This window comes from Perissodus microlepis, chromosome 18 (genome assembly GCF_051167445.1).
Source record: "Perissodus microlepis isolate ML-2025 ecotype Zambia chromosome 18, ASM5116744v1, whole genome shotgun sequence".
NCBI classification, from domain to species: Eukaryota; Metazoa; Chordata; class Actinopteri; order Cichliformes; family Cichlidae; genus Perissodus; species Perissodus microlepis.
The window spans coordinates 20,351,844-20,374,786 of NC_140478.1; the positions used below are offsets into that span (position 1 = coordinate 20,351,844).

Below are 22,943 nucleotides of genomic sequence, written 5' to 3' on the forward strand. Positions count from 1 at the left end.
TAATAAGCCACACCTAATGAAATGAGTCAGTGCATAAAATCTGGCCTACAATTTTTCACCAAATCAATAATATTTGCTTTTTTATTCATCTCAGTTGTTTAAAATTCCTCTGAATATACGTAGGATGCATGACATGTCTTTGAAATCGAAATCTTATGTGCATTTAGTGCATGTGTCTAATATGCATTCATTATAAAGATTCAGGAGTTACATACAGTTGGTGCATAAAATCTGGCCGATGAGTTTTCAGCAAAACAATGCCATTTGCTTTAAAAAAAAAATCATCTCAGTTGTTTAAAATGCCTTAAAATAACTGAGTTTAATAAAAATGTTGTTCAGTTGTATTGTACTGCATCTGTGTTCCTCTGAATATAAAACCAAACAGAAATAGCTAAAGGATGAGTGACATGTCTTTGAAATTGAAATCTTATGTGCATTTAATGCATGTGTCTAATGTGCATTCATTATAAAGATTCAACTTAGCAGGAATTATATACATTTCCATACAGTGTGGTAAACAACTGCCGTCCCAACTTTTTGAAGTCATTTGCATCAAGTTAAAAACAATTAAACATTTGTTTTCCTGCACTATTTTCAATTAAAAAGGGTTAAATTATTTAGAAAATTACTGCATTCTGTCGTATTTACATTTTACAGCTTAACCTCTGTGAAAACAACATAATAAGAAATTGTTCTTAGCGTAGCTGCAAACAGTTTGTTTTTTGTACATGGTGAGAAATATTTGTCCAGATTGCACAGTAACAGCTTATCTTCCTACCTTTTGGACACAGCCCGTCACACTTGGCGCACTTCCTGATTCCTCCTACCTCCACCTCATATGTGTTATCGTTGCACGTCCGCACACATGCGCCGTAATCAGAAATAATATAATTACCTGGAAAAATATGCAAAATATAAGCTGCTGCTGCTGATAATCTCATATTCATGTGCACTAGATGGATCTTAAATCATCTTAAAATCATATTAAAATATCTGGGGAAAAAAAACTTTTTTGTAGCAAATAATCTTTTATTAGTTATACAGCAGTTTAACTAGCAATGTTGCTGAACTGTAGAGCTCCTTCAGTGACAGACTGCTGCATCCTAGATGCATGAAGGAGCGTTTCCGCCCTGCAGCTGTCAGATTGCACAATCAAAACCGCTCCCAACAAACATAATGTTTACATTTGAATATGTTTGTTTACATACATATTTAATTTTAATAACTGTACAGTACTCTGCTTTTGGTAACTATTGTCCTTGATGTAAATATGTAAAAAAAAGGTGTATGTTTCTGTTCTGTTTCCTGTGTCCTGTTTGTTTGTATATGTGTTTTTCTTGCTGCTGTTACAACCAAATTTCCCCTTGTGGGACAATAAAAGGATTATTCTATTCTATTCTCTATTGTAATGATTATGATGAGAGAATATAAACACAGAAATACAGGGACAGACCTGTGCAAGTTAAAATGATAAAAAGCAGTTGTTGCATTAACACACTCTCAATCATTTTCTTTTCTTGTTTATACAGTTTAAAATTAAACTTGGACAAACTGTCACGACTGAATGTCTAACCACCCTGAAGGACAACCTGGGCAACTGTTCAGCAAGTCAGCATGCCGCAATATGGAACAAAAGTGTAATCATGCATGATGAGCTTCACACTGCCGATTGGGACCCATTATTTTCCTTTTATTTATCTTGACTGTCGAGACATAGCTACAATGCACGCATCAATGTTGGCTAATGTAATATATCTGTCTAGCAGGATTAACTGAAATTGGCAAAAAAAACCTAAAATAAAAAAAATAAAAAAAAATGATCTGGTTAAAGCCGGCCTTACGTGGGCAGCTTTTGACACAGGTGGCCCCGAAGCTGTACTTTCCATGCGGATTAGGAACCAGCTGGTGCAGGTTGGGGTCGTAACGATGAAGGCCTGGGCAGGAGTCCTTACACACCCCATTATCCTGGAAGTCCCGACAGGCCTGCAGCACAAACAAGCGTCATCTAGCACACTGGGACCAAAACAGAGCCCCGCACTAATGATAACACTGCATTCCTTTATCACAGCCTTGGCTTAATACTCATAGCTGCACAGAGAGGCAGAACAGACGCTGTTATTCAAGGCACTGCCAAGTGCAAGATCTAATCAGACGCTCCACATCTCATCTCTACTGAAACCAATAACAAACTTCGGATGATAAAAACAGATGTCTGAGAGTGAGAGCTTTATTCTGTTGGAAGGTCTTCTTCAGGAACCTACAGAGTAGCAGAACTACGTAGTGTAGTGTTGCACTTAGGAACAGTTTTTTATTAGTTTTGGTGACTTTGCGTTGGTTTCTGTTTGACTGGGAGTCTTACACTCACCAGGTACACCTGTTCCATTGCTTGTTAATGCAAATATCTAATCAACCAATCACGTGGCACTAATGGCTGCTCCTATTAGCTAAAAACAGGAAAATTAGGGTACAATTCAAACAAGGTTCACCAAAATTGGACAAAATAAGATTTTGTGTCGCAAAATGTGTGTGATGCTATCATGTCAGCATGAACCAAAATCTCTGAAGAAAGTTTCTAGTACCTTGTAAAATCAATGGCACGAATAATTAAGGTCATTTAAGGCAAAAGGGGATCCGACCTATATTAGCAAGGCATAACTAAAACATTGGCTGGTGAACACAGGCCTTGGTCACATGTTTATACGATATCACACAGTAACATTAAAAGTGTCTTTGTCTCACCAGACAGTCTTCAGCTCTGGGTCCCGTGCACCCCGCGGCACAATGCTCATTGCAACAGTCGCTTGGTGAAGGTCCTTTGCACCTCTTAGAGCACTGCTGGGCACAGTTCAGCTTTGTCACTGGAGATGAGAGCAGCAGAAGTTGAGTGGAGTGTCCAAGCCCAGGAATGAATTTGTTCTGCTTTTGATTCTGATGCCCTATCATCACCGTGCATTACAGTACTTTAAACATGTTCAAATTATGAAAAATTGGAGGATTGTGTGCACAGATTTGTTTTACCTTGCTCTTGTTTGCAGTAAATAAGCTAACAATTAATAAAACAGTGCTTACAAGTCTGACAGTTTTCAGGACCAGGTGCCCAACATGAGCCATTGAAACACCCTGAGTCACATTTTCCACCTGTTGAAAAAGAAACATTGCAAAGCACCAAATTAAAAACCTTTTAACTCACAACAAATTATATCTCTGTCTTCTGGTGTAAAGTAATACTTACAATTTTTGTTTTTGCTAGGAGTTGGATCAATGCTGATGTTTCCAACATTAACAATATCAGACCACTGGATTGTTTCCACATTGCAAAGCTGGTTGCTCAAAATTTTTACTCCTCCTTTAAGAATTTCTGCAAAAAGAAAACTTCATATGAGCTACTACGCAAACATGCACACGTTGGAATATTTACATAGTTTGTGTGTCATATAAAACATGATTATTTAGGGGTCAACCTACCTGTCAGGCTGGTCAGAAGAAGCTGATCAGTGCCCTTATTTGTAGATTTGTTATAATTGGAAATCACAGAAAGAGCAAAACTTCCATCATAGAGAGAATGGCCTCGAATGATGCGCAGGTTCTCCAGAGGAATCCTGGATACTGTATTGAGGGCGATCAGGACGTAGCCACCAACTTCTTTGATTGACTGGAAGAAGGAAAAAAAGACAAACTTAATTTTTGAATTAAAAAAACAAAAACTTTTGTATTTTCTGAACGACCTGCATTTATATACATTTACATTAATGTTTTAAGAGAAAACTGTGAAACTGGTGGTCCATAACACTGGTAGACAAAGATTAATCCTATTTTTATTGTGCTAGAGTCACATTCAGTTTGACTGATAGAGGTGTGTAAATTAATGTTCAGAAGCACAGGGACACTTACACATATCACCTAAATGAGCTGCTTAGCCATCGAAAAATACCATGAAGCTCCCAGCACACAGGTTTTGTGCTGATGTTAATACCAGAGGATGTTTATAGCTCAGCAGCTTTACACCTCTCCTGGCAGAGTGTTGGTGACTTTTGCACACCGTGCTCCTCAGGTACTGGTGACCCCGGCCTCTAACTTGCCACTTTCAGGCTGAGTTTCACTTTCCAATAACAGCACATAGAGATGATGGTGGAATAAATTTCACAAACTGACTTGATGCAATAGTGGGATCCTAAAATAGCACCAAAGTCAAATTCAGTCTTTTCTTTCCCCATTCTTCACAAATGTTTGTAAATGCAGACTGCATTGGTAGGCGTTCGATTTTACACACCTGTTGCAATGGGACTGAAAACACTTGGGTTTGTTCATACAGTGTATGTGATGGATGCTAAAAATAAGAAAATATAAATAAAAGCTATGAGATGTATGGTTAACTCCACATTGTCAACTCTAAATCTTATAAATTAAATTGGGTTTTCTGTCTAACTAGAATAAGACTCGCAGTTGTTTGTATTTGCTAACCAGTCAAGTTTCAGTTTACATGTCATCCCTTTAATTCTATTCTGTACTATTCTGGTGAAAAGCGGTCATCAATAGCATATGAATGCTTAAGTTATGGCAAAATAATGTGTTTCATGAAGTCAGGGTGACCTTTATTTTTGACATCTTTCTTGAGATATTTCATTTAAAGGATTCCTTCGATGCGCTCTTCACATATCAAATACATGAGAAACAGACAGATGTGCTCACAAGCCAAAAACATGTCGATGGCACTGAATCATAAAACTTTTAGCCAGAATATATTGCCTCAGGTCTACCTCTAGGGCTACAGACAGCCCACCAGTACTACTAATAGAATGGTTAACACAGTATGTACAGTATGTTGCTCAAGAGGTGATACACAGAGCCACAATAACTTCTGGTGATCTTAATTAGCATACTGGGTCGGCTCAGAGATGGGCTTATCTGAACTGTGGACGCTGGGCAGGTCCAAAGTGATGAGAGAGAAAAGTAAGGATGAAAAAATAGGACTCTAAAAGTGACATCATTTAAGACACTTCCTCTTAATATCAGTGGAAACAAAGCTTTAAAACCACTGAATAATATCTGCTGACTGTATGCTTTTCTGTCTTTGTGTGTGCAACCCTTCATGAGAGTGTGTGTGCCCAGTGTGCAAACCCCTATACAACCTTAAGCAAAGCTCCATCCACAGCATTATAAATACACCGAATCATCATACCTATTCACTCTCCACTGATTTTAATTATCTGAACTGAAGCGATGCAAGAGGCTACACACATCCAGTATAAGAGGATTGGACAACTTTTAATCGCACTCTTTCTCTAATCTGCTATGTACATGCTTATCCTCAACTCCTAACCAAGTGCAGCTTTTACCCGGAGGAAGGACAGGTCACGGTGATCCTCCATGTATGTGATCTCCAGGTTCTCCAAGACTACGGTGCAGTTGCTGTAGGTCTTCACCATGTTCCTGTAGTGGTCCTCTTTAGTTCCCAAAAGGTTTAAACGATTGGTTACACCTTGGCACACTGCAAGAAAGGAGAATTCATCATTGTTTCATTTAAATGTTAAACGATTCAGATTGTAAATCATGTGGAATTGCAGTGGAGAGTCACCAAAGTATTTAAACCAAGGCCCACAGTGCAATCAGTCAGAAACAGAAACATTCCCTGCTTATGCAACACGCTGGCTCCGTTTATGACTTTCTATGTGTGTGTGTGTGTGTGTGTGTGTGTGTGTGTGTGTGTATCTCTGTTGGAGAATTTAGTCTGTGCAGTCATAACTTGGCACGCTTTCATGTGAAAATAACAGATCTGGGCTGCATCTGCAACAAAATCAAATCTCAGTGACGAGTTAAGTTCTGGCCCGCGAGTCAAAGTCAGCTGCGTGTTTTTATGCTGGCAAAGGTCTCAATCTTTCCACTTGTATGAAGGCTGGTTAAAACAATCCCTGTGACCAGTAAGTCCAACCCATTGTGGTATTCTCCAGAAAAGTTCTGGTGTGTCACAAATTCCATGACAGTTGTAGGTTTTTGGTTTTTTTTGGAGAGGAGATTCACATGTCTACATCTCAAAGTTAAAAGTCTAATTTCTAGTTTAACCATATTTGACTCAAGCGCAGGATTCATGACATGACAAAATGACAATTTAGTGCTTAAACAATGTTGATAAATGAATGCTCTCTGAGTTTTCAGCTCCCAGAGAACAACTATGGGCTGATAAATTCGCCTATTTAATGTTACGTAATACAATGCGTGAATAAGGAAGGTAGTGCAACAAATAGGGAGGCTCTTTTCTTTTGTTTTAATGAATGAATGGATTTTATTTAGAACAGCTCATCTTCTCTTATGCATGTTTAGGCCCCAAGCTGGTCAAACAGGTTCTGACTGGCAATGAAGAGAGAGCCAGCAGAGTTAATCACCGCAACAGCTTTTTAACAAACACACACACACACACACACACACACACACACACACACACACACACACACACACACACACACACACACAGTGTATGCACGCATAATAAGCAAGTAATTGATTGAGATTTAAATTATGGGTTCACTTGAGCAATTAACTCTGAAAAACAAATTATTCCTCCTCGTGGTTATTAGAAATTGCGGTGCTGGCGTAATCCCTAAAGCACATTCCCAAACATGACTGCTCTCGACAAAAGAAAGCCAAACAACTTGGTCCGATTTCTCAGACACACCTCACAACACATAACAGCTCATGCAGTTGTGCTAACCAAGGCACATGTGATTCACATCACTGAGGGAAAAGAACAGGGTTTCTCAACTGGTATCAAAGGATAAAACTGTGTTTTTCAATCGCACTGTGTGTTTTACTTATGATGTTGTGCTGGGTTCATACACACTAAGCGCAAAAGGAAGCTAATCAGTGAGAATTAGGCACAAACAGCTGTCAACCGCCCTCCCTCTTCTTCCTCCTCATTAGCTAGTCCCTGAGGGTTCTCCCTGACATGAACCCTGCAGTCCAGCAGCCCAACACCCGAGTAACAGAGGCAGATGAGCAAAAGCAAGCTGACGGTTTTAATTAGAAGAGCCACGTGAGTTGTAATTAGCCCTCTAATTATTACTCAGATCGCGAAAACCAAACTGTAACAAACAAAAGGTTGTTGGGTTTTTGCAGCTGTGAATATTAATAAACCTGATTTGAACATCGTGAACGCTATTTTGCAAACAGAGACAATCACTTAGAGTATATATACATGCATATCTCACAGTTATATATAAACAGCCTGCTCCCTATTTGAGTTATAATGAGCAGTGAAGGTGGAAAAAGACAGGTGAGGCTGATGGTTCAACAAATCTCCTCCAAGGGAAGATCAGACCTTGAGTGCCAAACAAGGAAGTAAAGCAAACAGCCAATTGGCCGAGCAAGCAGGCACACAGCCACAGTAAAGGTTCTCCTTGTCCACTTGGTGATTTCACAACTCTCTTGCAGGTGGTAAATGATCTGATATTCTATGACCATAAATGGACTTCCAGGAGCAACAAAAGAAAAAACAAATGAGGTCAAGCTGTGGGGACATAATTGTTAAAATCTGAAAGATTGCTCTATAATTGTGCTGGGAATAATGTGTGTTAGACTTTAACCTGGGAACCTTCTCCAAGTGAAAATGACTCATGTTGAATCACATTTACAATAAAAGTTTGCAGACGTGGTAAGCTACCTTCGCTCTGAAAGAGACAAACTGTTGCTAGTGAGGAAATGAACACGCAGACTGGAAATGACAGGAACCTGTTTAGTTGCTTTTTTAGTCCATAAACCGTTGATTCTGAAATGTAACCTACTGTTTGCAGCCTGCTATAATGCAAGGTTAAGGGTGGGGTTTCTTATGATGTAACTGATACTGTGACGAAGACTAATTGCAGATTGCTTCACTCATTCCAGCTGTACTGTCGTCACAAAACGTCCAGGAGGTAGGTGCAGGGAGTGGTACGGCATGAGTGTGTGGGTGTGTGCACTAGCATATATGCAAGTGTGCAACACTCTAAGCGGCACAAGCTGGATTGAGCTCCGTTGATCAGCACCCAGTCAGAGAATGACAAAGGACCTGATAAACCCGATCACGAGTCATCTAAACGTGCAGAAACGTCCAGTCGCATGTTTTGATGTTTACTTGGGAACTAGCGCTGGAAGTCGAGGGTGTGCGGGCACATATCTGTTTCTGGAGGCTATGGCATCTGCACCACTACATAAAAAAGAAACGATTGTTTAGTATTTGAGATAATTATCTCATTATGTCTTTAATAAACATTTACAAAGAAAATACAGAATAGAATAGAATAACTTTATTATCCCAATCAATGGAAAATTGTCTTTGGTTCACCATTCATACATACACACATACAAAACAACAATAAATAAACAGTATTGGTAATGACCAAAGTCCTTCTTTGGGGGTAATCGGTTGTCTGTCTGTCTGTCTGTTTGTTCGCAGGTTAGCATCTACATTCTTTTAAGAGATGTTCAAATATCTTGTTCAAATTTATGTGTCTGTAGACACCAATAACAGCGCAGGCTGATTTAATTTTGGTGAAAATTAGGTCAAGGTCACGCCAAATGTGAAAAACTTTCTATATCACACACTTTTTTATGTATTGGCTTCAAACTTCACAACGATGCTAGGTCTTTTGTCCTTCTTCAATATAATGCCCTATGATGTCACAGTGACGCCATAAAGATTCACAACAATCACACACAACATGAATATATCTTAAAATCTCTCATTTTTTCAGCTTCTGGAAGCCAAAAAAATTCTGCCAATCCTGCTTCAATCATATGGATAAAGATAATAAAATACACCATTTTAATATGTAATACTTTAAGGTCATGGTGAAAGCTCAGTCATCAGCGTGTTGTATACAAAAGGCTGATGTCAGCATGTTGTAATAAAAACATCATAAAACACCAGAGTTTTAGTAGGCTATGGCCCTTGCCCTTCAGGGGAAGTTGTGCTCTCTGGTTGCTCTTGTTTGCTGTGTTGCTGTAATAAATCAGTGTGTGCAAGCCGTCTTTAATGAAAATGCTATGCTAAAGTGCAATTATTGTTGTTATGCATGAATCTTTAATTTTACTGTTTTGCAAAAAAGATGAAAATACACCACAGAAGTAATGGATTCCTGAAGAAAAAACGTATATTTGCAGTTGAATGTTCTGTTCATTTTTTACTTCTCAGAGAAGTCCTGTGTGCCAGCTCAAATATAGGTGACTTTGGTTTGTTATTTGCCTAATAAAGAACAACATCTTTTATATTTTTTCAACATTTTTTGATGACAGATTTAGAAAAGATTTCTGTTTTTTTGGTTTTTGTTTTTACGACAGGTGCTCTATTAAATTAGTCAAATGTGCTCCTCTTGAGATTTCAAGTCAATGTTCGAGTAGGCAAACTAGTAATCCTGGAAATTGAGCTGGAGAGAATTGAGACTGAATGTCTGGTAAAGCATAAATATGAAAGGATTGAAAAATGAAGTCAAGGCAAAAGCGCCAAAAACTGCAATTCCTCCCTCGGCCTCTTGAGGCTGGCTTCAGAAATGAGTCCATTTCACAGGCCCAAGCATTAAAATGCCCACCTTTAAAGCACAAATAAACATGTTTTCTGCCTAGTGAAAACAAAGAAAAACATTTTGGGTTTTTATAACTAATTCCTGTCTCTATAAAAACTATACTGGTGCTAGTTTTTATGACTCACCTGTCAGCTTAAAGCTGTCAAGGAAAAATGTGTGTGTGTTGCTGGAGGCCGCTGGCAGTTGCTAGGTGAAGATGTACATGTGCTGCACCAAAGGCCTTGCTGCGACCGCTTTGCATTCAATCGCGGTAACAAAACTGTGAAAATCACGAACACCGTTTCCCTTGCACCTTTTGAAATAGGTTAGCTGTAGCTAGAGCTGGGAGATAGAACGATAACGATATGCATTGCGAAATAACTTTTTCTCGATAGAAAAATTAAACTATTGCGATAGGTCTCACCGCTCTTGTCCTCTTAAAAAAAAGAAAAAAAAGAACAGCCAATCCAAATTAAGTAGTGCAGAGCCGAACCAATCACAGCTGCAGCGTCACGTCACGTGACTTGTTACGTACAGCACAAGTGCCAAGCTGCACATGTGTATTTGTTTGGGAAGCAGCCAGCCGCCGTGCCGCCCGGGTAATGGAGGAAATGAGCATGCCGACTAGAGAAAAATCAACTGAGAGCGTGACCGAAGGTTACCGAAGAGAAAACAGATGATGGTTCCAGTGCCGGAGAGATTGTCGAACGGAAGAGCCATAGAAGTTCCGTAGTGTGAAGGTATTTCGGCTATTTCAAGTCAAACAGAGTAGCGCGCACTGTAAATTGTGCCGAAAGCAGGTCTGGAAATACAATAAACCGGTGCATGCTCAGTCTCTGACTGGAAGCGCTAATTCGTCATTCGGCTTTTGTCAAACTAAAGTAACTGTTAAAACTGTTTGAAAAGCTAAGCTATACAACAAGGAGAGATTGAGAATTTCCTTTTAGTTCTCAGTTTATTTGATATTGACAAAAGTTAGTCAATTTTGTCTGTTCTTCTGTAAAACAAACTAAGATTTATTTTTAGAATTAATATTTTGTTTCTAAGTGGAATTGACAATTTAGTAGCCTGTTTTGTTTGTTCTATTTTGAAACTTAAACGCTTTAGCGGCTGCTTTTTGTGTAGTTTGCAATATTTGCCTTTATTTATCTGAAAAAGTCTCATGTTCCTTAAGTACATCTACCCTGTTAAACTTTTTATGGGAAATAAATATTTAAATCAAAACAAGCTGCTGATTATTTCACATTTTACTTGTGAACAACGGCACATTTAAATCTTACAAATATAGTTATTTGGCTTATATTGTGATATATATCGTTATCGCCTGAAATGAAAAAAACATATCGTGATATGGAAAAATCTTATATCGCCCAGCTCTAGCTGTAGCGGTAAAATGTGTAAGTTTTACTGTGAAGGCGAACGTCTCAGGTTTTGGATTGTGTCATACTTTTTCAAGTTCCACTAAGGCTCAATGACTAGTTCGCATGAGCAGATTCCTTGAAAACTACAGGCAACCTGCTAACAACCAAAGCAATCACAAGGAGGCTTTTCCTGCAACACCATCAACCTCCAGCTACCATTAGCCAACCATTCGGGGAATACACATTTTTCATTAGCAGCCGGTGGTTGCTGATCAGTTTCAAGGCCTGTATGACTGAGGACTCAAAGGAATGGGTCAACGTTTTGGCGAATGCACATTTGTTTTCTGATGTAGGGGTTACATTAGAACGTCAACACTCTCTATCCTGGTAAATACTGTTTGCTGAGATCCAAATCTTGCACTTTTCCTTTAAAAATCTTTAAAATGACACATGAACTAAAGGGTAGGGCTGTGCGATATGACCAAAATCTCATATCCTGATATAAAACATCTATCGTCCGATAACGATATAAATCACAAAAAATTGAATATTTCCTGTAAATTCTGTGAATCTTGGGTAGGTGAAGTGTTTCCAGCTGGGCGTCGTGTACCTGGAGTCGAGTGTTTTAACCGATGCATGAAACTATACATTTTTAGACATAGGTTGTAACGGCCGCCGTTTTCTTTGTGAGTATTTATTACACGGCGTGCTGCAGGGAAAAGCCTGTTCTAACGTTTGAGTCTAAGGTTGAATTTTTAGCACCTGACGACTCTTTTTTGTTTCTCATCCGTCAATAGTCTGCATACTTTTTCACGTGATTCCGTTTATTTTGAAAAGTCTCAACAGGATCTTGAGCTTTATTGTGAAAGGTTTATGTGGAAAATAAACAAGCGGACATGCGATGGTTTTACTGTCGTTGTTGCTAACGACAACCCATAAAAACAGGCGCTTGTCCGAGAGAACTTTAAGAAATTAATATAGCCACTACAGTGACCATCAAAACGATGAAAAATATATTGCCATAAACAGTTTATTTTGCGACACCACGAAACAAATGATAGCGTAAAATGAAACGATAGACGTTTTTATATCGTCATCCAATATATATCGTTATATCGAACAGCCCTACTAAAGGGCTGTCGTATGTTTGTGTTAGCATAAATATTCTTAGATTATATTCTTAGACTGACGTATATAATGTAAACCTTTTCTTTGATGGTTGGCAAAATCATAATTATTTATTGAGAAAATGGGTACAAATTGCAACGGGCCACAATACCACAGTCAAAGCAGACAATATAGTGTAAACATTTGAGAGACATTAACCAAACAAGATGAGATCGAATGTACAATCTTACTCACTAAACCCAGACAAGAAAAGAAAAAGTCAGTTGCACAAATTTACATTTGAGGTCTTATTTGCATGTTTGGATGAAACTTAGCTCCCCCCCCCCCTCCCTTTTAAGGCAATAACGAGTCCTCACGAAAGTAAACCAAACTTCCCCTGATATCCCTCTAATGGTTTCCCCCAACAAAGTGAGCCGCCATCTACAAAATTAAATCATAATGCTTTATACCTTTCTGCAGACAACAGAAATGGTCTTGCCGCTTTCTCTTCCTCTCACTCACTACCTGTGATTCAATTATGCTCTGTCCAGAGTCTCATAATTACATTACCTGAAAACGTATACATGATTAAAGGGAGATAACGATGCTAAGTGACAGGACTCTCTCAAGTCAACAGCATTACGGTAAAATATCTTGCACAATTCAATCTCCAGTGTATCCGCCACTTTTATAACAAATCGATGCCAAGATTAATTCACTTATTTAGAAGTACATGTGTATTGTAAGAGGATGGTGATGGGAAGAGAAGAAGAAACCATACAATCTGCTTTAGTTGGCTTCAGTTTCAAGTTGACGATTACTGGTGTTGTGGTTATTTTAGTTCCTGAACCTTCAGATTTAAGGGAATTGTAAATTTCCCAAAGGCAAGTAAGTTAATGATGCAAAAAAAAAAAAATTCAAAGAAGTACATTCAAGCTCCCTTGTCCCTCTCTTATGTTTTCTGATTGGCTGAGATTGAGAAGGCACTACAAGTGGTCATACGTGCATTCAGTGGTGTTGCGCTTCATTCATATAAACATACTTTGTAGTTAGGATATCAGGAATTTTTAAGTCCTGCTTTTTTTTGCTGAGGGGAAATGCACTCTTCCTTTGCGTGGGAGTCATATCAATCCCTCAGAGAAAACATCTTCGGGCCTCAGAAAAGAAAAAAGGGGTCAGTGTGGACTCAGAGGATACCCTCCCCTCCACACACACACACACACATGGAGACACTCTCCCTCCCTATCCCCAATGAATGCAAAAACACAAGGCCCTCTGACATCTCAGGAAGTTGCTCTTGCATGGGGTTAGCTGGCTACCCCGCAACACTGAACCAGATGGTTGTTAACAGTCGTCTTTAGGGAGAGGAGGACACGAAGAATGATTTAAACTGAACTTCATGTACTATTTGAGAATAAGAAGTGACTGAAAGGAAATGACAGGGGAAAAAAACTGAAACCAAAAAGAACAAAAAAAATGTCAGGACTGGTTTGTGGTTTAGCCAACAGAGAAGTAAATGTGGGACACCCGGCTGTGGGGTCAAACTGTGGAAAGAGGGTGTAAAGCCGAACACTTGACGTATGGCCGTGGATGACCTTTCCCTAAAGACCAACAAAGGGGACAAGACATAGGGGTGGACAGCTGTAGAAGACCAGCAAATGAAGGGTCTTACTCAATACATCTCGTCCTCATAACAGTTCAGTCCCAGTGACTGCATTTGTTGGGCCCGCTGCAGATGGAGCGCAGTCAGTGAAGTTTAGCTGTTAAAAGCTCAGCAAAGTGACCAAATAAAGACCAAAAAGGCTCATGTTTACTCTTTGCTCCTGATGATTCCTCTCTACCAGTCACTGAGACACTCCAGATACCTGTGGCTGGACCCATCATAATGTTTACTCTCCACCTCAGTGTGAGGAAACTGTGGATTTAGGTTCTGCACAAACACAGGAAAAAAGTATGTATACTCACTGCTGCATACTGTGATCAGCATTTTCAAGACCTTAAGGCAGTACACAGTGCTGGAAAGGCTACATTAATGGGATAATCAACTGACCTTTGGGAGAAAGCAGTGAGCTTGATTTATAAACGAAAAAAAAAAACTACTACTTTTCCTTAATTTAGGCAACAATAATCAATATTTGATATTAACAACAGGTCAGCTCACAGTGTGTGAAAGGACAAACCTCGACAAAGAAATAACACCTGATTATGAAGTTACCTTGAGCTCCATGAAACTCTATCAGCTCATTGTTTTGGTTTCTCATCCAACAGCTTTACCGTTTTGGTAAAGCAGTTTAGGTTATTGCACAATAATTCCACTGCGCCAAACATGATTTCGCTTAGAAGTTAATAGAAACCAAAACAGAATGAAAGGGACAGTGGATGCCAAAGTTTTGTTTGCCTAGTTGCTTGGAAAAAGAAAATCCTTAAAAAGCTTTGTTTGCTATCTACTGCTTGTGTTTGTTAAATACTCATCGTGTGGGCAGAAGTCTCAGACAAAGAGAAGGAGAAACTAGAGAAACAAAAGCAACTGTTTGCTGGAGGCAAGAGAGAGAAAAAAGTGTGTTGGTTTTCTTTAACTTTCAGTGAACAAAGTTCACCCAATCCTTAAAAAATAAATATGTTACTGTATGTGCCTATTGACTTACAAGAGGCCTAACTCACTGACTTTCATCCTAGTTATTGTTTGAGCTTCTCCTGTGAATAATCAACATTTCTCTTCATAGTTAACAGAAGAGATAAACCTTCAGAAGGAAATTTGTGGGAAGAAAGTCGATTTTTCCGGAGTGAACTACACAAAACTGTGCTCCTCCTACTCCAGAGCTGAAACACTTCCTGTATAAATGATGAGTATAAAAGAACAGCTGAAATAATTGAGGAATAGTTTTAATTATGCGAGTCTCCTTCATAGCCTGTTGGAAAGTCCATTAGTGCTCAGTAAAGGCACCCATCAGCTCCACTGCTGTAACTCAAAACTCACCACTTCATCCCCATTTACATTCCAATAATGCACCAACCATTCCCCTGAAATGCTCCGACATTTAACCCACTTCCTCTTTAACATCCAGACATTCTCCCTATTGAAGACCGTTCTGGCCAAGACAACTCCCAGCCCCCCCACTTTTTCTCCTTCTCTTTCTCCTTCCCTGTTAAAACCATACTACTCTTCAATCCCACAGGAAGCTGGAGAGGAAGACTGAGCGAGTGGGCGTCCAACCCCCCCCCCCCCCCCCCCAAATCCTCCTTTCCAACAATCATCATTGAGCCATGCCTGGAAAAGAAGAAATGAGGGTGAGTGAGAGCGAGAAAGAAAACCAACAACCACTAGCAAAAGTAGCCCACACACTTCACACATCGTTCCAGCAAGACAAAGCAGATGTGGATCGGGAAATCCCTGTTGGTTTAAGCATTCCCAGCCCAGTTCAACTGCCCCCAGGTTGGAGCACCTCAACACAGAGGACAGACAGATAACTCTCATCGACTGAAGTCCTCAGTTCATCCAAACAAAAGAGATAAACGCTCTTCGAGACACCCTTCATGCTTAAGGACTTCTTATTTTTAGCCCGATAGCTGACAGGCTCATTTCTGTGTAGCTCTAGCCACTGCTTCACAGCGCTGCCTGCCAACAACTCTGTTAGAGCCTTAGTCATGTCTCCAGCAATTCTGCCCCACTGGAGTCTTCACAGAGAGCGACCCCATAAAAGGAATATTCTGTAAAAGCCCTGGGGTTTATGTTAGTAAGCCTTGCTCTGTGGCTCATCCCTTACTCACAAATTCAGCCTGCGCTTTACACATCAGCAGGCCCCAAGTCCACCGATGAGTAGTTTCTTCCTCATCCACATTGGCAAAGGGCAAGTGTCAGGGACAAACGGAGCTCAGGCAATAAGTTTGTACAGCTGAGGAACTCTCATAATTTTTCAGCGCTGTGAAAGGGTATTTAGTTGCGTATTGTGTTGTACTTACCAAAAGCGTGACCGATTTAATTTGCACAGAAATGCTTTACAGTTTAGCTACGTCTTCCTGATGACACATCAAGCTAAAAATGCTTGAGATGCTATGGTGGGCCGCTGCCAAGCACATGAATCCAGGGAGTGCTCTGTTAAAACCTTTGGAGTATTTTCATCTCCACAATAGAAGCATGAATAGCAGGGACTGACACAAAGTGTTGGTAGTTTTTCATCAAACACCTCTCTCCAAAGCCCACAGCTCAGCTTTCTTCCATTGTTAACATGTGGGGCGTTCTCCTTTTCCTGACAAAAAAAGCACATCACACATGCAGCTCCAAAACAATGTCCAAAGCTTGCTTGCTTAAGTTGATTATGACTGAGGAGGCCACCCCCTCACTAGAGACAGAGAAGGGCGTTTGCACAACCTCAGGCCTGGCTGCGTTGCGTCAGTCATCAAAGGCATGAGACTTGGCAGACTAGACTCTTTTCTCGCTATCAGCTACACTGCTGAACACAAGGACCACGGCTCGGATGCACAGTGTATAAAACACACACTACAAATTCTAATGACTACACCAGAGGATGGACGATAAGTGTGCACGCCGGGATAAAAACAAAAAAACAAAACAAAAAAAACTTTCCAACATTAAACCTGCAGAGATAGAAGAAGAAAAAAATAGGCAACCATCTTCAATCCTTCCCCTATGGCCGCATGCCTGTCTTCGAACAGACAGGCATGTGGCCTAAGCATGTCTTTTATACTGGCTAAAAATAAGTTAAAACTCAGTTCTGACTATGCACAAGCCTAAATCCCCACTGTCCCAGGTGGATTTCCTTTAAAATAAACAAATAAAATTAGTGAAATTTTCTTGAGTGCAAATTTCTAGAGCAGGCATAGATAAGTTGACATATCTGAAAGCTCAAGAGCGGCTACTAAATGGACCTTGAGGTTAAACTGACTTAACCTTTAAGCGAGAAGGTCTCTCAAGTGGCGGAAAAAGGAAATCTGAATGTCTCATCTACCATAATCAAAAGCCTCAGTCTAGTTCCTCAGTGAACCTTGTAGTAACCGTGATTTAAACACAGCTCAGCAGATGTAAAGATGCTTCCAACTCCAAACACAGAATCCCATTTCAGATTTGTAACTTTCTTTTTTAAATTGACCAGCAGTTGCCAAACATTTATTACTTTGATCATTTTATAGCTCAGAAGCATAAGGAATCAGTGGATTAAACAGTAACCAACGTGGACAAAAAAGGAAGAAAGAAAGATAGTAAAGACGGCTTTCAAACATCAATATTGTCAGTGACTCGAGTGTTTAAAAGGAATCAAATTTAGTCGCCTGCTTACGTGTCCTCTGACCTGAAAACCCAATTTGGTTTTAAGTATTTTTAATCTTGTGTAAATCTTGGTGACTGATAATAAGAATAATACTAAAACAAGTGGATTGATATGACAAAAAAATAATAATCTCAGACTCCTGCCTAATCAGCTCAGGAAGAGGTTGTTGATGAAGTGGATACAGTGCCAGTTCAGCGGACTAATCCTACTTCCTGGCACTGGTCCAGATTTGCACTCTCCAGGGCATATCAGCCCTACCCATCCTCCACCCAGCTGAAGTGGTTTGTTATGAAAATGAAAATGGAGGTGTATATATTGACCATTTATCAGTAATGCTTTAAGAGTTATACGATTTGTGGGTATATAAAATATGTGAGCTTGACTAATGGTTTAGTGGGAAGTCTCGCAATGACAGGGTTGGGTTCAATCTTTTTTTATTGAAGGAAACACTGCCAGTGAAGGAGTGCTTGTTTTTTTTTTTCTTGTGTTTTTTTTTTTTTTTTTTTTTTACAAGCCTCTGGCTTCAATTATGAAAACATGCAGTAATGAAGATGTTCCGCTCAAAGTCCCACCAGGAAATTAATTCTGAGCTCAACGAAACATTGGTGTTGTTGAAACCTACCAGGCAATTAGAAAAGGTACCTCACGAGGGGCGTTGAGTATATTACATTTTAGTGCTGCTGGAGTAAAACAAATCAAGGATCAACTCTGTAGAAGTCACTGCCACAGCTACAATATCATGAACAACGCTGTCATCTCATCTATAAATGGCTGCGATGAAACACGTTTTACGATGGTGATGAAATCGGCGAGAGGTGATGCTGGCTTCTAAAATGCTGGAACCAAAGCAAGAGAAGAGCTGATCTTCTTTTCCTCCTCTAACACACCCTGACACAAAACTCTGCCAACAGCGTTATAACTGCTCGTAACTGAGGCAGAGGTTTGTCATAAGGAAGGACGGTTATTCACTTGTCAGAATTGTACTTTACTTGCTATCAGGAGATAACCTGGTGGTAATCACAGAGCTCTTTCAGCTTTGGAGACAAACCTGTAGGCATAAACATAAGCCTCATTTCTTTATATTTTGCTTCCAATAAGATGCCTTTACTTGTAGTTTTTTAAAGTGATTTTAGAAATACATAATTTGTTCTTTCAACGAATCTCCCAAAAAATGCCGACAATAGCGCAGTTTGAGTTTGATAAGTATAAAAATAGTCTTTTAGCACCAACACGTTGAATCCCAATGAGCTATTAGCTGAGAACTTGGCATATCTCAGCATGGTCAGCAGTGTGTCCTGAAAAGAATGTGAAGAAACTGGACAAGAACTAAACGATAAGTCCTAATGCATTTGGTGTCCACCGGTTCTTCTTTTGATATGAATGATATGATCACAGGAGTTACGTTCTAAAAATAACCTGTGAAAGGTGAAAACTGCAAAGTAGTCAGCTTTATTTTTTACAATTATATATAGAGATGTTTTAAGGCTGTAAAACCCCTCACTGCACACTTGAAGGCATGAACATTGTCACACTTTTCTCTCTTGTTTAAACACTCTCAAAGTTCGACCTTCGTAGAAAAATAAGTCCAGTATTGTAGAATGAAACCAAAGATCAAACCCTGTTTTCAGGTTCAGAACATGGGAATGGAGCAGCTGTGCGAGAATTCAACATTAATGAATAAATGGTATGGAAGTGGTAGAAGCAAGAAGAATAAGTTGAGTAAAGTTTGACTTATCTGAATGTTTTGTTTCGCTTAATGCGCCTTATAATCTTTAAAATACAGTAACTTCTACCTTCCTTTAGCATGTCCAGAAGTCCAACTTTTTGTGTGATGGTTAGCATCTTCTTCTGCCTTTTGGGTGCTACCACAGGTGCGTTCGATGGTGCAAACGTTTCGTCAACATTGTTGTGTTTGTTGTGGAGAAAACTTACAAACATACAGTACAGCACTTCAGAGTCACCCTGCCAGCAATCAAAGATTTATGTAAATTTGACAAGCTGAACGCGTTCTGTACTGTACAGGAGACATGGCACGAGATTGATTGACAATTGTCTACAGCCAATCAGGACGCAAAACACAATGCGCTGTAAAAAAAAAAAGAAAAAGAAAAAAGCATGCAAAATTGCACACAAAAAAACAGCGAGGCCACGAAACGTGAACCGCGTTATGGCAAGGGACCACTGTATTAGACTACTGGATGTGCTGCTTTACAATCTATTACATTCAGTTATATCAGTACACCTGTCCCAGCTTTATTTGTATAGGAATCTGAATGATTAGCTGTACTGATCATTAACACAGTTAAAACAATACTTAAATATCAGTGTTTTAGCATTGTAATATGTAATCATGTTCTCAGAAAGTATTAAACACTGTGTGCCTTAGTGGAGCTTTTCATTTCCAAAAAAACTCTTATATCTAACTTGGATTTGATGCCCTGATTCAATATCAGCTCAACTGATTCCGCTATTCACGCAGCAGCCTCATGAATTTGAGCTAATAGGCATGCCTTTCTTCTCCCTGTTGACACAGGGTTGTAAAGTCATGTCCACATGACAAGATAAGGTCAAAGAAGTCTTGAATAAGGAACCCTTTGTCCAGACTTGGGGTTTCTGAGGCTGATGTATTCATGTTTCCTTTTCTTTGTGTGTGTTTCTCAGTCAAGCGCGCACTCCTATTACCTTATTTAGAAGGCAGCCACAGACAGATTATGAATGTTGTTTCATTTCGAGCTTTAAAATTTGCTTTAGGAGAGAATCCTTAGGGAAGCTCACCACAGCTGGCACCCAGTAAGCTCAGATCAATCTTCAATGACAGGAAAAGGAGGTCTAGACTGGAATAAAAGAAATAAGTTAAGAGATTCTGAATGTCTGTAGATGTGAGCATAGCACATGACCACACAATTTTCCTGTGTACACAGAGTTTAAACTAAATTCATGAAGTCAACAAGCCTATTTTCTCTTAATGCCGAAGTGTAAGCCGAGCTGAACGACAGAGAAAAGGTAGAAACATCACTGAACCTGTTTTTCTTTTCCACACTGAAGACACAGTACATGCCAAATTCTTTGGACAAAACAAAACAAATCCCTTTTGTTTTCTATTTGACTAGAAATTACTCAACAGCACTACCTTTTCAATCTATAAAAGGGAGTCGTATACTGTAAGTCTGTCTTGATTGACATGACATGCAAACTTTTAATGGAGTATATAATGCTTTAATAACAGAGGAAACACTCTTTTTCATAGGTAATAAAAACTACAGACCAGACAAGCCTGATCAGAACTCCTTTGAAAGGCATCAGGATTTATGTTTGCCAAAAATTAAGCTGATAAAGTTTGATGTTCACTCTCAAGCCAAGCTTTACACAGTCAGCTGCATGAAGTCAATTTAAATCAGTTGAAGCAGAACAATTTTACATCAGTATCTGCCAGCACTGTTAGGAGTGAGCATGGAAAAAACAAATCTTTTGAGCAAAAAAATGGACCAAAGCCAATGCACGCCAATAAAAAAAAAATAGCATAATGCTTCTGGTTAAATGCTCTTGGGGACCTCTAACATCCTTTTGTAATCAGGAAGAGAAGCAGGAAAGCCCCTCTCTTTACACTGCAAAGTGGTGAACAATTAAACATCCTGAACCTTTAATGCAATAGTTTTTGACAAACGCTGGGACTCATATACATAACCTGGACTAATTAACCATATTGTGCCACAAGGTCCAAACCTCTAACACAGTCTCACATTAGTGAATCACGCTCAGACCGCACAGGAAGAGCCTAAATGCTATTAGGGAAGCAAGTTTCTGAGATCGGTCGCCACCCCTCACAAACAATGCTTTCTTCTGAAATATTCCGAGATGGACATTTATTTGTGAAGCTATTGTTCTCGTCCCTGTAGGGGATTCCTCTTCTGTCCGGGATGCAGTTTGAAGCATCGCGCCTCATAATGACGTGGAGGTCAACAGAGGTGACGACACACCTGCAGGAGGTCTGCAGGATAATGCTGAGAGACTCTCATCTGCAATTTGGATGCTAAACTGAAGCGGCAGCAAACTAAAAAAAGAAGACGAGGCCTCTTTGATGAACAATTAAACGAGGACACGGATAACAAAGTCAAAGATCGCACTCCATCCTTCTGATGTTTGTTTGCGTATCCCGACTTTCCTGCTTGTCTCTGCTGCTGCGATTCTTCCTTTGATCTGTGCACAACCCCTGTCCGTCCCATTGACATCTCAATGACATGCACATCTATAGAGCTCCAAACTGAATACAAATACACCAACCTATTTCTTTCTAAGGAAAAACGTGTTTCAGAACTATGCAGTGTGGCAGAACCATGGCTTTCATTCAGGCTAAAAGCCTGCAGGATGGAAATATGTTCAGTGCCCACTTTCCAGCTAAAGTCAGCTTACTGTTTCAGCAGTTTCACTGCAGCTTAACCCAAGTTTCATATTTGCACATGAGGCACTCCTAGAAAAACACTGATTATCAACACACTGTGAATTTCTAGTACATTATGAATCAGATGTGAGCTGCTGTATGGCATGTTTACCAAAGATAAAGTCATTTTTCAGCCAAACAAGGGCTTGAAGCATTACTCCAAAAGGAAAAAGAATGAAATCAGACAAAAGTGTGACAATCCCACAACGCCCCTTTCCCCCACCTACTTCAGCAAAGCATTCTTTAACACATACAAACGCAGTCATAATAAAACTATTGGAGCTTTGGCCTCCTTTCCCTTTTGACACGACACTGCACTTGATGAGATGAGAGATAGCAGAAAGCCTTTTTTTCCAGCTCAACTCTGGGTCTCTTTCCACTGAATACTTCATGCACAACCAGCGGATCATGGAAAGGCCATAAAGTGCTGCGGATGGCTTTGTTACCATAAGTAACCCAATAAGTAACCCACATATCTAGCCCCTTACTCCATGCTGGTTTCTCACTTAATGTATAGAAACTACAGAATGGGTAGCATCTTTAGTTGTTGCAGTAAAAACACTGGTTTACTGACTGAGAAAACAAAGTTTTTAAAGACTGCAATCCAGGCCACTTGAGGCTGGCTCCATAAGCCAGGCAATCCCCATTGCCACTATAAACACATATCTCAATATGAACATTAATCTGCAGCAATGGTTGCAGTTCTTTTTGTTTTGTTTTGGTTTTTTTAGTATTCTAGCTGTTTGGTTTCAATCTGTCCTCCTTTTGTAGTCTGAATTCTTTTGGCCAGTCATGTTTGAGCAAGCCTCGGTTGCCTTGAGGTAAACAGTCCGTATGGTAAGGAGGGATGGCATTTGCACAAATGCTGTGAATATCCATTGGTTACTGTCTATAAACTATCGAGTCTTCAATGAACAAGATTCTGTTTGTGGCGTTGGTGGCTTTTGGAGCATTTAATGGATAATATTGCCTAAAGTCTACACGCTACACCCCAGAAAGCTGATTCTGCTCATCTGGAGAAATGTTTCATCACTCATCGAAGAAACTTCTTCTTTAGGCTTTCGAGGATTTCTGGGTTTATGCTTCATGGTAGTGGAACCAAATGCATAACATTTACAGAAGTGCAATACTACTTGACTTGTAGGTCGACACAATAGATTTTATTGTCTTTTCAGAAAAAAAAATGAGGTAAAAAGAACAAAAGCTGCTTCACTTCTAGGCT

The 22,943-nt window shown here is 39.6% G+C and overlaps 1 protein-coding gene across 1 annotated transcript in view; it reads right to left on the reverse strand.

Annotated features, from left to right (window-relative positions):
- The window catches only part of egfra (epidermal growth factor receptor a (erythroblastic leukemia viral (v-erb-b) oncogene homolog, avian)), a 45,704-nt gene that overhangs the window by 18,196 nt on the left and 4,565 nt on the right, over positions 1-22,943 (reverse strand). Inside the window, exons 2-8 of the mRNA XM_084911840.1 lie at positions 5,337-5,488; positions 3,466-3,652; positions 3,233-3,358; positions 3,070-3,138; positions 2,740-2,858; positions 1,842-1,983; positions 779-895 (exon numbers count right to left, since the gene is read on the reverse strand). Coding sequence (XP_084767966.1) covers positions 779-895; positions 1,842-1,983; positions 2,740-2,858; positions 3,070-3,138; positions 3,233-3,358; positions 3,466-3,652; positions 5,337-5,488 — 912 coding nt within the window. The remainder of the gene's footprint in view (positions 1-778; positions 896-1,841; positions 1,984-2,739; positions 2,859-3,069; positions 3,139-3,232; positions 3,359-3,465; positions 3,653-5,336; positions 5,489-22,943) is intronic.